Source organism: Jatropha curcas, chromosome 6 (assembly GCF_041381405.1).
Source record: "Jatropha curcas cultivar XTBG-Jc1 chromosome 6, XTBG_Jcur_1.0, whole genome shotgun sequence".
NCBI lineage: Eukaryota > Viridiplantae > Streptophyta > Magnoliopsida > Malpighiales > Euphorbiaceae > Jatropha > Jatropha curcas.
The window spans coordinates 25,251,495-25,266,984 of record NC_143156.1 but is presented as its reverse complement, the minus strand read 5'-3'; the positions used below and the strand labels follow the sequence as shown (position 1 = coordinate 25,266,984).

Genomic DNA, 15,490 nt, shown 5'->3' with positions numbered 1-15,490 from the left:
GAGCTGGTCACTACTTTGACCAAGGACTTAAAGGTCGAAAAGTCCAAAGTTGAAAAGTTGAAGAACTCTATCCAAACCCAAGCGTTGGAGCATAGCTGCTTTGTGGGAAAATTGGAGGACAAGATCCAATCTATCTCCAAGGATAGGGACACACATATTGACTCCTCCCTTAAGCTTATTGATCGGGTGGAGCAATTGATTAAGCAAGAGGAAGAATGCATTGCCGCCATCCAACAACTCTGAGCTGACCTTGCCCGAGCTGAGGATACTGCCTCTATAGTCACCCGCTCGGTTAACAACATGTTATTGCATCAGTCGAATCTCATTATGGCTGAGCTTCAATCTAGGTTTCTTGATAAGGATTGGAGCTTTATTAGCTAGATTGATGCATATCAGAACTTAGATGATGAGGAGGAAGTGGTTGCGGAGGCTGGAAACTTGAGTGAGGGTGTGCAAGATCTTGCTATGGTTGCGCCCTTAGGCTATAATCCATGGATAAATAGGGCCGAGATGCTACATAATAGATCATGCAGAATTATTATTAGAGGTATAGATCGCACCATGGACTGAGCAGTGGAAACCAGTATCAAAAAATTTCTTACTCTTTACATATGGTCACATACAAATATATACATGATAACACACAGTAAAAATATATCTTTTACTTGATGGACCATATAGAGTACAAGCTCCCTTAATACATGTATACAAAACTGAGGAGGTGACATATGCAGACACAACTGATCCCGACCTTAATTCTATTTCTGCCAGTCTGAACATATAAAAATCTGACTACTAATGCGTCCTAAAGCCAAAATCTGGAGAAACATTAGCATTTTATATGAAATGTCACTTAGTGAGTAAAAATCATCATAAATGATTTTTTGAAATAACATAGCATATCATGAGTATCTCAAATAAAACATATAGTGCACTCCCAATAATCTAAATATCTCTAACTCCTCGCACCACCAATGCCCGGCATCAATAATTATCAGATAATAATAGTCATTTATTAAATCATTTACAGCAATAGTATGAAGATATCACATCATTTCATTTGACAAAAAACCAAAAGATTCATCCAAATAATAATAATAATAATAATAATTTATCAAATATGATTTATCTTATTAATATTAAAAGTAAAGTTACAAAAAAGCTTTTAACAACACTGGTTAATTTTCTATTTGAACAGGTAGCTAGCACATGTAATTTGATAGAACTTCAAATGTGTAATCTTGCAAAAATTTTAAATTATTATTTCGTCTAATTATTTGATATGGTAAATAAATGTTAAATGTTTCAAGTTATAATATAATTATTTTTCTAAAAAACAAATCTGTAAAAAATAAAAAGAATTTTCCACAAATTAAAACATTTGTTCATGCTTTCCAAAGTCAACAAGTCAACTCCTGGCTCTTCCAGGCACTGGGATGTATGTCCATCCATCCATCCTCATTATGATATTCTCTTCTTCCTTCCCACTGATCTTATTCTCCTCCGTTTCCATCTCTCTAACAAAAAAATAAAAAAATGTCGAATAAAGCAACTCTCCTCATTTCCCTTTTCACTTCCATCCTTCCGCTGTCCGTAATATTCTACTTCAAGCCTTTCTTTTCCTCTCATCACCGATTCTTTCAAAGCCTCTTTCACTCTTTAACCATAACGGATTCAACGGCGCCATTTCCTTCACCAAAATCCACCATCACCACCGTCATGGGCCGAGATCAACAAATCTCAGCCAACCCGTGGCTAAATTTGACGAAAACGACGTCGTAGTATTGACAGACAAGAATTTTAGCGATTTCGTTAATCAGAATCAATATGTGATGCTAAAATTCTATGCGCTATGGTGTTATTGGAGTCGCAAACTGGCACCGGAGTATGCGGCGGCGGCCACCATGGTTAAGGGTAGTAATAAAGCTGTTCTTGCAAAAATTGATGCTACTCATGAATTGGAGTTGGCAAGGAAGTTCAAGATTCATGGGTATTCTACTATGTATTTCTTGGCCGGTGGAGTTCAGAAAATTCCTTATTATGGAGAAAGAACTAGGTGAATTTATTTCCTTCTCTATTGACAAAGATTTCAATTTACAAGAATTCAAATCTTGATTTTTGTTTTTGTTTTTCTGGTGTAATGAAATCTTGATTGTTTAATTCATGAATATGCATCGATCATTAATTAAACTCCCAAAATTTGTAAATTTTATTCTAATTTGAAATTTTAATTCAATCTCATCTAGATTAAAATTGGAAGAAAAATTGTAGTGCTATTTTTACCAAATGCATTTATGTTATTTAACTTAAAAACTTTAATTCAGTGATATTCAAACTTTCATAAGCAACTATTGTGTCCATGGTTATCTTTTACATTTAAATCATTTTCACATTTTTTAACTATCCAGTAAATATTGGATCAATCTAATTTTATCAGTTAAAATATTTAATAGAATGATTTTATAAATTAAAATATTTAATATGTGTAATTTTATAAATTGAGGTATTCAATGAGCCAAAATAAAAGTTGAGGGTCGAGGGTGTCATTACATTCTTCTTATAAAGTTTTAAGTAACAATTTATGCATTTGACCATATTATATTAATTAATTAGAAAGTAAGAAGGTCATATTAGCACTTTAGCATTTATTAAATTATTACTTTAATTTTTAGATTTTAAATTTTGTTAATTTAATCATTATTCAGATATGAGTACGGTTTAGTTTCAAATCAGAACATTTAAAAAAACGCAATCCTTAGTTTCAGACTAAAATAAAAATCGTGTGGTTTAATTTTGGTTTGAAACTGTGAAAAAAGAAATTAGAAATTGCATTTGTGAAATGTGAATTGGGTGCATTACACACTTTTATTGCACCCAACCCTTTAGCAAGTGACCGTTGCGCACTTTTTTTTTCCAATATTACTGGTTATTACTAGTATTTTAATTATTTATTCATGCTATATATAAAACAAAAACAAACTGGAAAAAGCTGTTTGGTTTCTAAATCAAACATGATGGAACCGAGACCTGCAATTTCATATATGTGGTCATGCCTAATTACTTAATTAATATTATTATGCAAAAAATTCACAAAATTTAAGACTTGTTGGACTATGGCTGAAATTTAAGGACCAAATTAATAATATTTTTCTTACAATTTTAACTTAGGATAAATTGAAATTAAAAGTTTTCAGATTAGGGTAATCAATACATTTATTTATTTATTTTTGAAATGGAATTAACACATTTTTATTTGACCTGCAGGGACGCTGTTGCAAGTTGGGTGAATCAGAAAATAAATAATGTTGTTCAAAATTTGACAACAAGGGAGGAAGCAAAATATATATTAAGAGAAAAATCATTAATAGTTTTGGGATTTCTTGAAAATCTTGAGGTATTTTACAATTCATAGCAGGTTTTTTTCGCGTGTAACCACACTCAGTAGTCTAATCTTCCACAACATTGGCAGGTTCAAGATAGCAAGGAGCTTGCAGCTGTCTCAGAAATGCACTTTGATGTCAACTTCTATCAAACCTCCAATGGTGATGTTGCAAAGTTATTCCACATTGACGAGCAAATCAAACGCCCTGCTCTTGTCATCCTGAAAAAAGAGGACAGAGATCATATTCATTTTGGTTATGGTTAGTTTCATCAATCTATTTATATATATGTCTGTAAGACCTATTTTATTCGAGGTACAACGTAAATTTCACATGTTCTTGTCATAAAAATGGAACTTTAATGTCAATCAGACTTAGTTTGAGTTTGAAGCATTCAAATTGACCCTTCGCCTTACATACTCTTCTATTCTTCTTACAGAAGGTGAATTCACCAGATCATCAATAGCTGACTTTGTTTCTACATACAAGCTTCCTTCATTGATCACTTTCACTCCAGAAGATGCTACAAATATTTTTGAGAATCCTATGAAAAAAGTAAGATTTTTATGTCAATTTTTTCCTAACAATAGAAATTTTTATTGATTACATTAACATTTCTATTATTTCGCTGTCATCTGCGGCTTTTTACTGGTCAACGATCATCGGATGTTAAATCTGTATTCAAAGAGGCAGCAAATGCTTTCCCAGGAAAGGTCATTACAGATTTTTATTCTTATTAATTAGTTAATAGTTATAGCTCTGTGTCAATATATGCATCGTTACATAAAAAATCGAAAGCTCAAATGGAGTTTAGTAATATGAGCTTGTCACCAAGAGGGACATTAGAACGGGTGATTATAATTATAAAAGAAATTCAAAACATATAGTTGATATGACTTATAATTTGTGTGATTTCAAATTTGTACCTGTGGATACTCGTTTTGGAGGTTATTTTGGAAGACGCCGTGCTTATGAATTTGGCATTCCCTGATGATTCTGATAGTGCCCCAACAGTCCTACACACCATTCTTCTTCTGCAGCAGCTGCACGAATTACAAAATAAAATTAATTACACAAAGCAAACATAAAATTCCATTATGCAGATTGTAGATTATCACACAGAAAATGGTGCTGCCAAGAAACAATATATCGTGATGAATTGACCTTGACTGTTATTAAGGTGTACCTTAGTTATTTTCTCCTCTCATTATATTGCAACGCACTCGAGAATTCTCCAATTTGTCCTTGAATATATATATATATATATATATATATATATATATATATATATCATACGGTGTTTTGTTCTATGTGGGTGTAGTCATTTGCAGAGGAGTTCCTGGAAGGCAAGTTTCCAAGCAAATCAGGTTTGCAAAAGAAGACAGTAATTAGACTTCCAATGGATTTCATACCTCTGATGGAAGTTCAGTTCCACAAGCATATTAGTCATAACAACTGCTAATGGAAGCACTATAACTTCAGTGAACTTGTTGTGATCAAGTATAAGAGAGTCCTCTTCTTGTAATAACAATAATTCCGTTTCTTTCTTATACTCAAATTAATATATATGATATGATATAAATTAGCAAAATATTGTATATGGATATTTTTATAATCATGTGTAATTAACTGTAAGAGAGCGCTCTTCTTGTAATAACAATTATAGCATTCTTCTTAATTACACTCAAATACTTGTGATAGAAATATTGTACAGGATATAAGGTTTTTGCTTTCTTTCTAATCAACTCTGATATAAGAATGGAAATGAGTCGAAACATAGTTGAACTCCATTTTTTAAATAATCGAACTTCAATATTATTGTCAAACTGAATTTGTAAAAGTCTTTAAGTTTAGGAGCCAAAATAAGATCATGTGTAGTTTTAGATAAGCTGAATCTAATATCTGAAATATAATAAAAAGTTTATTTCATATCCTTAAAAGATAAAGAACTATGATTCTTAAAAAATGATAAAAAAATTCAAAAAAAAAAAAAAAAAAAAAAAGAGTTGTAAGACTATTATGCATAAAACAATGAAATTTCTCTTCATATTTTAACATGTAAACAATCAAAAGCCATCATAGTTTTACAATTTTTAATTCAACTTATTAATAGAAAACTCAAGATAACCATAATTTTGCATATTTATTTTTCATTTCGACATATCCTTAACCAAATTGAATTAAAAAGTAAAAATATATGCATAAATAAAAAGAAAAAACCAAATTTTAATTGCCAAAATTCAACATTTACAAAAAAAATAGTCATCTTTTACAAAATATTATAAAATATTTGCAATTCCACCTATTATTTTGTAATCCATTAATTTTATGAAATTAGCCACATTTTCAAAATATTTAAAAATATTATAAAATATTGATACTCGAGTTTTTATTATTTTATAAACCATCAAATTTAAAAATTGACCTTTTACATAATATTTAAAAATATTATAAAATATTGAGAACTAAAGCTATTATTTTATAAACATCTAACTTTTTAGAAAAAAAAAATTGAAAACATTAAAAATTTTAGCAATCGGAGCTACTGTTTTATAACCCATCAACTTCTAAAAAAAAGAGCTCATTTTTTATAAAATATTAGCAATTAGATTCGACAATTTAAAAAAAGACAGCCATTGTTTACAAATTATTAGGAAGTGTTTTACAAAATATTAATGACTAAAAATATTATTTTGTAATCTAATAAATTAAAAAAAAAACACTTTTTTACAGATTAATAGAAAATATTACAAAATATCAAAAATTGGAATTATTATTATTTAACACTATAATTAATTAATTAAGGTGTTTCTTAAACTTTGTGTAGAAGTGGCATGGACAAACATTTCCGGAGATGAGTATTTTTTTTTTTCGTTAAAATATTGGACTTTGTTACAAACATTTCTTTCTGCTTTCCAAAGTCAAGTCAACTCCGTGCTCTTCCAGGCACTTGAATGTCCATCCATCCATTCATCTTCATATTATATTCTCTTCTTCCTTCCCACTGATCTATTCTCCTCTGTTTCCATCTCTCTCCAACTAAAAAACAATGTCGAAAAAAGCAACTCTCCTCATTTCCCTTTTCACTTCAGTCTTTCTGCTCTCCGTAATCTTCTACTTCAAGCCTCCCTCTTTCCTCTCATCAACAATTCTTACAAAACCTCTTTCACTCTTTAACCACAATCGAGTCAACGACGCCGTTTCCTCCACCAACATCCACCATCACCACCGTCATGGGCTGAGATCAGCAAAGTTCAGCCGAGCAGCGGCTACATTTAATCAAATCGACGTCGTAGTATTGACAGAGAAGAATTTTAGCGACTTCGTTAATGAGAATCAGTATGTGATGCTGAATTTCTATGCACCTTGGTGTTACTGGAGTCAAAAATTGGCACCAGAGTATGCGGCGGCGGCCACCATGGTTAAGGCTAGTAATAAAGCTGTTCTTGCAAAAATTGATGCTGCTCATGAAACAGAGCTGGCGAGGAAGTTCAAGATTGCAGGGTATCCTACTATGTATTTCTTGGTCGGTGGAGTTCAAAAAATTCTTTATGATTTCACCGAAGAAAGGACTAGGTGAGTTTCCTTTCTTGCTTCTACACAGAGATTTTAATCTGCAAGAATTGAAATATTAATTTTTGAATTCATGAATATGTATTGTTAATTTTAATTAATGATAAGAAAAAATCTAGTCTTTCTTAGTTTTTCTAATTTTATATCAAACTTTTGATTTTTTTCATTTTCATCCTAATTTGAAATTTTAATTTCAATCTTATCCTAGATTAGCATTGAAAGAAAAATATACTCCAGAGTCCTATTTTATTTACTTGTTATTCTTTTTTAGATGTCTCAACATATTTGCAAGATTTTTAAATTTAGACATTTAAATAATTATTTTTCTTATAATAACCTTTATATAATTGTTTATTGAACGAAGGGTTTTCTAGTATCTTAATAAGTTATAAAGGTAAAAAATGATAAAATAATTTTTGTTGACTAAATTCTTAATATTTGTGTTTTATCAAATTATGCAAATAAAATTAGACTTATTATATGATTAATTAGAATATCAAAAAAGTCAAATAAGTGCTTTAACTTATATTAAATTATCATTTAGTCTTTAGATTTCAGATTTTCTTAATTTAGTATTTACTCATTAGTTTTATGGATGCAAAAAATTTAAAACTAATTGACTGTACCGAAACTTAAGGACTAAATTGATAATCTAGCATAAGTTCAAGGGTAAATTAGACATTTCGCCTTTAATTGATAATAACTTTCTTTCAATTGAAATTAGTGTAAAATTACAAAAATTATTGGGTTCTTTTTATCATTCAGCCTTTAGCAGTACATTTTCTTGTTTTTTTTTTTCGAATGTATCAAGACATTGTTACTTACATTGTAGGGAAGCTATTGCAAATTGGGTGAATCAGAAAATAAATGTTGCTGTTCAAAATTTGACAACAATCGAGGAAGCAAAAGATATAGTAAGAGCTAAATCAGTAATAGTTTTGGGATTTCTGGAAAATTATGAGGTATTTTAATATTCATTTCATGTTGTTTTTTTTTTTTGTTTGGGGGGGGGGGGGGGGCGCTGACACTCATATATATAAATCAGTTCATTCATTTTATACTAGGTTATTGAAAGGGCTAATCATAATTAGAAACAAAATTGATTGATTAATACCATTAAAGATTTATAGATTAAGCTTTGTGACTTTATAATGGAAAAAGAAATGACATTTGCTCATTTTGTTATTACTATCATTAGTCATTCAGATATTCTCATCTTCCACAAAATTGACAGGGTCAAGATAGTAAGGAGCTTGCAGCTGTCTCAAAAATGCACATTGATGTCAACTTCTATCAAACCTCCAATGGTGATGTTGCCAAGTTATTCCACATTGACGAGCAAATCAAACGCCCTGCTCTTGTCATCCTGAAGAGAGAGGACATAAATCATACTCATTTTGGTTATGGTTAGTTTATCATTCTATAGTTTTAGTGTCAAACAGACTTTTAGCAGTTTACCCTTCACCTTACATACTGTTCTACTTTTCTTACAGAAGGTGAATTCACCAGATCATCAATATCAGACTTTGTTTCTACATACAAGCTTCCTTCAGTGATCACTTTCATTCCAGAGGATGCTACAAATATTTTTGAGAATCCTATGAAGAAAGTAGGATTTTTATGTGAACTTTTTTCTAACATTAGAATTTTTTCTGATTACATTAACATTTCTATTGTTTCGCCGTCAGTTGTGGCTTTTTACTGGTGCAAGATCATGGAATGTTGAATCGATATTCAAGGAGGCAGCAAATGCTTTCAAAGGAAAGGTGATTACAAATGTTCTTATTGCTTTTTCATATAATGCTATCCAAAGAAAATGCATCCAATTAACATTTAAATTTCGTATGTGCTTATTTGCTTTTCAAAAGTTGCAATCATATGCAATTTTCAGTACATCAAAAATTTAAAGCTCAAGCCAAGTTTAGCAGCGTGAGCTTGTCACCAAGCGAGCACTGAAATGTTTATGAATTCGAAATTTGCATTTCTTGTATAACATCTATTAATTAACTTATATATTTGATATGAATTAATCGGTGGGGTTTTAAATGCAGCTTCTTTTTGTTCATGTGGAAACTTGGAATGGAGGTTCTACTGAAAGAAGACTTGCTTGTGAATTTGGCATCCCTGATTGTGATAGTGCCCCAAGAGTGAGTCCTACACACCATTCTTCTTCTGCAACTGCATGAATTACAAGCTGAGTTAATTACACTAAAATTTTCTTGGTGCAGATTGTAGCTTATCACAGAGAAAATGGTGATGCCAAGAAACATATGTATCATGGTGAATTGACCTTATCTGGTATTAAGGTACTTGGGTTATTTTCTCCTCTTGTTATGGTATTTCTTACTATAATTTTGAATTCAACTCAAAATTACAGAATTACTAAGTGAACAATGCGTTAATATATATAACCTGATATTGTGTTCTATGTCGAGGTGTAGTCATTTGCAGAGAAGTTCCTGGAAGGCGAGTTTCCAAGCAAATTAGGTTCAGAAACAAAGACAGGAATTAGACTTCCAATGCATTCCCATGCCTCTGATGCAAGTTCAGTTCCACATGCATATTAGTCATAACAACTGCAAATGGGAGGAAGCAATAAAACTTAAGTGAACTTGTCGTGTGATTAAGTATAAGAGAGTACTCTTCTTAATAACAATAGTAGCCTTTCTTATGCTCAAATATGTATGATATAAATTGTGTATGGGATATTTTCAGGGGATTTTGCTGTCTGGACTCCCAATATAAGGGTGTAAGGGCGTAAATAAGGGAGCCACTCGAGCTTGATTTTCAAAATTTATCAAACTTTAAACTCTTTAATAGTAAGCTGAACCGAATTTGAATATTATGATTGCGATTTTAACTGAATATGTATATGTTATAGAATTTTGAATATTCAAACCCATATTTTTTTTCTATATGTTTAAGTTGTTTTATGGTCCTAAAATCTCGGTAAGATCGGTGTCTATTAGTAAATTTTGTAGGAAGTTAAAGAAAATAGTTTATTAGAATCTGATTTTTTTTCTATTATTTTTAATTTCTTAATTTTATAAAGGAAAATTCAATTCTTGGAGATGAGATTTTATTAGCTTAACCTTTTTTTTTTTTTTTTGTAATTATATCATTCATTGACTTTTTCCATAATAAGACAATAATGCATTCTTTTGTTTTTTTTTTACAAAAAAGAAAACAATTCATTCGATAATCACATTGTCCGGCTTTGCTTGTTCAGGCATTTGGCGAATATGCGCCACATTGTATCTGCCAATGTTGTAAACTTGTAATTAGGGGCTGTTTCTGGTGGGTCTGGGTAAGTTTGAAATACAATAATCGAATCAAATCTAAAGGGGTGGTTTGAAAAATATTAAATTCAAATTAAATTATAAAAAAATTCAAATCAAACTAAATTTTTAGTGGCGGTTTGGTTTGGTTTGATTCGATTCGGCGATTTGAAATAAGAAAAATTAAACTTCCTCATTTATCTAATTAATAAAAAAAAAAGATTAACATTACATGAAATATGAAAAATGAATTAATAAAAATTATGCCATAAAATACACATGATTTTAAATAACTATTAAAATTTTTTAAATTAATTTTTTATATGTATATTCTTAATATAGTACAAAAAATGTTATATATTCAATAAGATAATAATTAAGCAAATTATAAATATAGAATTTTAATTTTAATTTAATTACATCTATCACTAAAAATTATAAAAAAATATAGTTTTACACGCATATAGCTTGTACATATATATTAATCTAATTTTATATGAATTTTTAACATTTGAATATTTTATAAAATAATATATAATTTATCTAATTAACGAAAAATTATTATTTAATTATTATCTAATATAGCTAATCTCATAATTTACTATCCAATATAAATTAATCAATACAAATCAAATTTTCATTCAAAAAAATTGAATTGAATTTAAACACACACACACATATATATATATATATAACAGTTTGGTTCGATTTGGGCAATTTTGACTCTAAAATCGTAAATTGAACCAAAAATTCGGTTTTTAAATTTTATAAAATCAAACCAAATGATTAATTTTTAAAATCACAATTTTGAATCGATTTAGATTGGTTTGGATTGATTTGGGAGGTTTAAGCAGTTTGACGAACACCTGTACTTGTAGTAATGTCATCAAATTCAACCCTAGAAGTAATTTAATATTTTTATTATTTAAAAAAAAAACAAAAGATTCATCCAAATAATAATAATAATAATAATTTATCAAATATGATTTATCTTATTAATATCAAAAGTAAAGTTATAAAAAAATTTTTAACAACACTGGTTAATTTTCTATTTCCACACTTAGCTAGCACATATAATTTGATAGAATTTCAAATGTGTAATCTTGTAAAAATTTTAAATTATTATTTCGTCCAATTATTTGATATGGTAAATAAATGTTAAATGTTTCAAGCTATAATATAATTATTTTTCTAAAAAATAAATCTGTAAAAAATAAAAAAGAATTTTCCACAAATTAAAACATTTGTTCATGCTTTCCAAAGTCAACAAGTCAACTCCTTGCTCTTCCAAGCACTGGGATGTCCATCCATCCATCCATCCTCATTATGATATTCTCTTCTTACTTCCCAGTGATCTATTCTCATCCGTTTCCATCTCTCCAACAAAAAAAAAAAAAAAAAAAATGTCGAAAAAAGCAACTCTCCTCATTTCCCTTTTCACTTCAATCCTTCCGCTGTCCATAATATTCTACTTCAAGCCTTTCTCTTTCCTCTCATCACCAATTCTTTCAAAGCCTCTTTCACTCTTTAACCACAACGGAATCAACGGCGCCATTTCCTTCACCAAAATCCACCATCACCACCGTCATGGACCGAGGTCAACAAATCTCAGCCAACCAGTGGGTCAATTTGACGAAAACGACGTCGTAGTATTGACAGACAAGAATTTTAGCGATTTCGTTAATCAGAATAAATATGTGATGCTAAAATTCCATGCGCCATGGTGTTATTGGAGTCGCAAACTGGCACCAGAGTATGCGGCAGCGGCCACCATGGTTAAGGGTAGTAATAAAGCTGTTCTTGCAAAAATTGATGCTACTCATGAATTGGAGTTGGCAAGGAAGTTCAAGATTCATGGGTATCCTACTATGTATTTCTTGGCCGGTGGAGTTCAGAGAATTCCTTATTATGGAGAAAGGACTAGGTGAATTTATTTCCTTCTCTATTGACAAAGATTTCAATTTACAAGAATACAAATCTTGATTTTTGTTTTTGTTTTTCTGGTGTAATGAAATCTTGATTGTTTAGTTAATGAATATGCATCGATCTTTAATTAAACTCCCAAAATTTGTAAGTTTTATTATAATTTGAAATTTTAATTCAATCTCATCTAGATTGAAATTGGAAGAAAAATTGTACTGCAATTTTTACCAAATGCATTGATGTTATTTAACTTTACAACTTTAATTAAGTGATATTCAAACTTTCATAAGCAACTATTGTGTCTATTCTTATCTTTTATATTTAAAATATCAAATTGATAAATTGTTAATATAATTTTGAGAGCAATCATTTTCACATTTTTCAACTATTTAATAAATATTCGATCAATCTAATTTTATCAGTTAAAATATTTAATAGAATGATTTTATAAGTTAAAATATTTAATAAATGTAATTTTATAAATTGAAATATTAAGTGAGTAAAAATAAAAGTTGAGGGTGTCATTACATTTTTCTTATAAAGTTTTAAGTGCCAATTTGTGCATTGGGCCATATTATTTTAATTAATTAGAAAGTAAGAAGGTCATATTAGCGCTTTAGCATATATTAAATTATTATTTTAATTTTTAGATTTTAGATTTTGTTAATTTAATCATTATTCATATATGAGTACGGTTTAGTTTCAAATCAGAATGTAATAAAAAACGCAATCCTTAGTTTCAGACTAAGATAAAATCGTTTGGGTTAATTTTGGTTTGAAAGCATGAAAAAAAGAAAATAAAAAAATTACATTTGTGAAATGTGAATTGGGTGCATTACACACTTTTGTTGCACCCAACACTTTAGCAAGTGACCGTTGCTGACTTTGTTTTTTTTCCAATATTACTAGTTATTACTAGTATTGTAATTATTTATTCATACTATATATAAAACAAAAAGAAACTGGAAAAAGTTGTTTGGTTCCTAAATCAAACATGATGGAACCGAGACCTGCAATTTCACATATGTGATCATGGCTAATTACTTAATTAGTATGATTATGCACAAAATTCACAAAATTTAAGACTTGTTGGACTATGGCTGAAATTTAAGGACCAAATTAATAATATTTTTCTTATAATTTTAACTTAGGATAAATTGAAAATAAAAGTTTTCAGACTAGGGTAATCAATACATTTATTTATTTATTTTTGAAATGGAATTAACACATTTTTATTTGACCTGCAGGGATGCTATTGCAAGTTGGGTGAATCAGAAAATAAATAATGTTGTTCAAAATTTGACAACAAGTGGGGAAGCAAAAGATATATTAAGAGAAAATCATTAATAGTTTTGGGATTTCTTGAAAATCTTGAGGTATTTTACAATTCATAGCAGGTTTTTTTTGCGTGTAACCACACCCAGTAGTCTAATCTTCCACAACATTGGCAGAGTCAAGATAGTAAGGAGCTTGCAGCTGTCTCAGAAATGCACTTTGATGTCAACTTCTATCAAACCTCCAATGGTGATGTTGCAAAGTTATTCCACATTGACGAGCAATTTAAACGCCCTGCTCTTGTCATCCTGAAAAAAGAGGACAGAGATCATATTCATTTTGGTTATGGTTAGTTTATCATTCTATAGTTTTAGTGTCAAACAGACTTGTAGTAGTTTACCCTTCACCTTGCATACTGTTCTACTCTTCTTACAGAAGGTGAATTCACCAGATCATCAATATCAGACTTTGTTTCTACGTACAAGCTTCCTTCAGTGATCACTTTCACTCCAGAGGATGCTACAAATATATTTGAGAATCCTATGAAGAAAGTAGGTGTTTTATGTGAACTTTTTTCTAACATTAGAAATTTTTTCTGATTACATTAACATTTCTACTGTTTCGCCGTCAGTTGTGGCTTTTTACTGGTGCAAGATCATGGAATGTTGAATCGATATTCAAGGAGGCAGCAAATGCTTTCAAAGGAAAGGTGATTACAAATGTTCTTATTGCTTTTTAATATAATGTTATCCAAAGAAAATGCATCCAATTAACATTTAAATTTCGCATGTCCTTATTTGCTTTTCAAAAGTTGAAATCATATGCAATTTTCAGTACATAAAAAATTTAAAGCTCAAGCCGAGTTTAGCAGCGTGAGCTTGTCACCAAGCGAGCACTGAAATGTTTATGAATTCGAAATTTGCATTTCTTTTATAACATCTATTAATTAACTTATATATTTGATATGAATTAATCGGTGGGGTTTTAAATGCAGCTTCTTTTTGTTCATGTGGAAACTTGGAATGGAGGTTCTACTGAAAGAAGACTTGCTTGTGAATTTGGCATCCCTGATTGTGATAGTGCCCCAAGAGTGAGTCCTACACACCATTCTTCTTCTGCAACTGCATGAATTACAAGCTGAGTTAATTACACTAAAATTTTCTTGGTGCAGATTGTAGCTTATCACACAGAAAATGGTGATGCCGAGAAACATATATATCATGGTGAATTGACCTTATCTGGTATTAAGGTACTTGGGTTATTTTCTCCTCTTGTTATGGTATTTCTTACTATAATTTTGAATTCAACTCAAAATTACAGAATTACTAACTGAGCAATGCGTTAATATATATAACCTGATATTGTGTTCTATGTCGAGGTGTAGTCATTTGCAGAGAAGTTCCTGGAAGGCGAGTTTCCAAGCAAATTAGGTTCAGAAACAAAGACAGGAATTAGACTTCCAATGCATTCCCAAGCCTCTGATGCAAGTTCAGTTCCACATGCATGTTAGTCATAACAACTGCAAATGGGAGGAAGCAATAAAACTTAAGTGAACTTGTGTGATAAGTATAAGAGAGTACTCTTCTTAATAACAATAGTAGCCTTTCTTTCTTATTCTCAAATATGTATGATATAAATTGTGTATGGGATATTTTCAGGGGATTTTGCTGTCCGGACTCCCAATATAAGGGTATAAGGGTGTAAATGAGGGAGCCACTCGAGTTTGATTTTCAAAATTAATCAAATTTTAAGCTCTTTAATAGTAAGCCGAACCGAATTTGAATATTATGATTGCGATTTTAATCGAATATGTATATGTTATGGAATTTTGAATATATATATATATATATATATATCTTACCAGAGTTCTTTGAGAGGGGAGGGAGAATATGGGGTGGGGAGAAGGACACGAATCCTGGCTTGTCATTAATGGGCTATAGCCGAATCCTCATATTTTATTTCTATATCATATGTCACATATCATATGATCTTCAAATATTAATTTATTAATCTGAGTGAATTCTAATTCATTTGAGAATAATAAATAAATTTTTATAACTT

General features: G+C 30.1%; 2 protein-coding genes and 1 pseudogene across 3 annotated transcripts; all 3 read left to right on the top strand.

The window, feature by feature from the left end:
• Positions 1-1,413: 1,413 nt before the first annotated feature.
• On the top strand, positions 1,414-5,060 carry LOC105645428 (protein disulfide isomerase-like 1-3). The gene is made up of 5 exons (XM_089723132.1): positions 1,414-2,056; positions 3,265-3,394; positions 3,470-3,641; positions 3,820-3,935; positions 4,702-5,060. Exons 1-5 carry the CDS (start codon positions 1,833-1,835, stop codon positions 4,840-4,842), a joined length of 783 nt encoding a protein of 260 aa, XP_089579258.1. The 5' UTR covers positions 1,414-1,832; the 3' UTR covers positions 4,843-5,060.
• A 1,237-nt stretch (positions 5,061-6,297) lies between these two features.
• Positions 6,298-9,798, top strand: LOC105645317 (protein disulfide isomerase-like 1-4). Its single transcript, XM_012230893.4, has 8 exons — positions 6,298-6,956; positions 7,786-7,915; positions 8,188-8,359; positions 8,447-8,562; positions 8,642-8,719; positions 9,005-9,100; positions 9,182-9,259; positions 9,395-9,798. The coding sequence occupies exons 1-8, from the start codon at positions 6,430-6,432 to the stop codon at positions 9,518-9,520; spliced, it is 1,323 nt and encodes a 440-aa protein (XP_012086283.3). The 5' UTR covers positions 6,298-6,429; the 3' UTR covers positions 9,521-9,798.
• A 1,718-nt stretch (positions 9,799-11,516) lies between these two features.
• On the top strand, positions 11,517-15,195 carry LOC105645438 (protein disulfide isomerase-like 1-3; annotated as a pseudogene). Its single transcript, XR_016321163.1, has 8 exons — positions 11,517-12,155; positions 13,402-13,530; positions 13,606-13,777; positions 13,865-13,980; positions 14,061-14,138; positions 14,424-14,519; positions 14,601-14,678; positions 14,814-15,195. The product of XR_016321163.1 is annotated as a protein disulfide isomerase-like 1-3 (transcript).
• The last annotated feature ends 295 nt before the right edge of the window (positions 15,196-15,490 follow it).

Bases quoted from the DNA above. Each gene is read 5' to 3' on its own strand.
- LOC105645428 (XM_089723132.1), top strand. From the start codon at position 1,833: ATGCTAAAATTCTATGCGCTATGGTGTTATTGGAGTCGCAAACTGGCA. The intron at 2,057-3,264 runs GTGAATTTATTT...TTTGACCTGCAG, and splicing joins TATTATGGAGAAAGAACTAG to GGACGCTGTTGCAAGTTGGG. The intron at 3,936-4,701 runs GTAAGATTTTTA...ATGTGGGTGTAG, and splicing joins TTGAGAATCCTATGAAAAAA to TCATTTGCAGAGGAGTTCCT.
- LOC105645317 (XM_012230893.4), top strand. From the start codon at position 6,430: ATGTCGAAAAAAGCAACTCTCCTCATTTCCCTTTTCACTTCAGTCTTT. The intron at 8,563-8,641 runs GTAGGATTTTTA...TTTCGCCGTCAG, and splicing joins TTGAGAATCCTATGAAGAAA to TTGTGGCTTTTTACTGGTGC. The intron at 8,720-9,004 runs GTGATTACAAAT...TTTTAAATGCAG, and splicing joins CAAATGCTTTCAAAGGAAAG to CTTCTTTTTGTTCATGTGGA.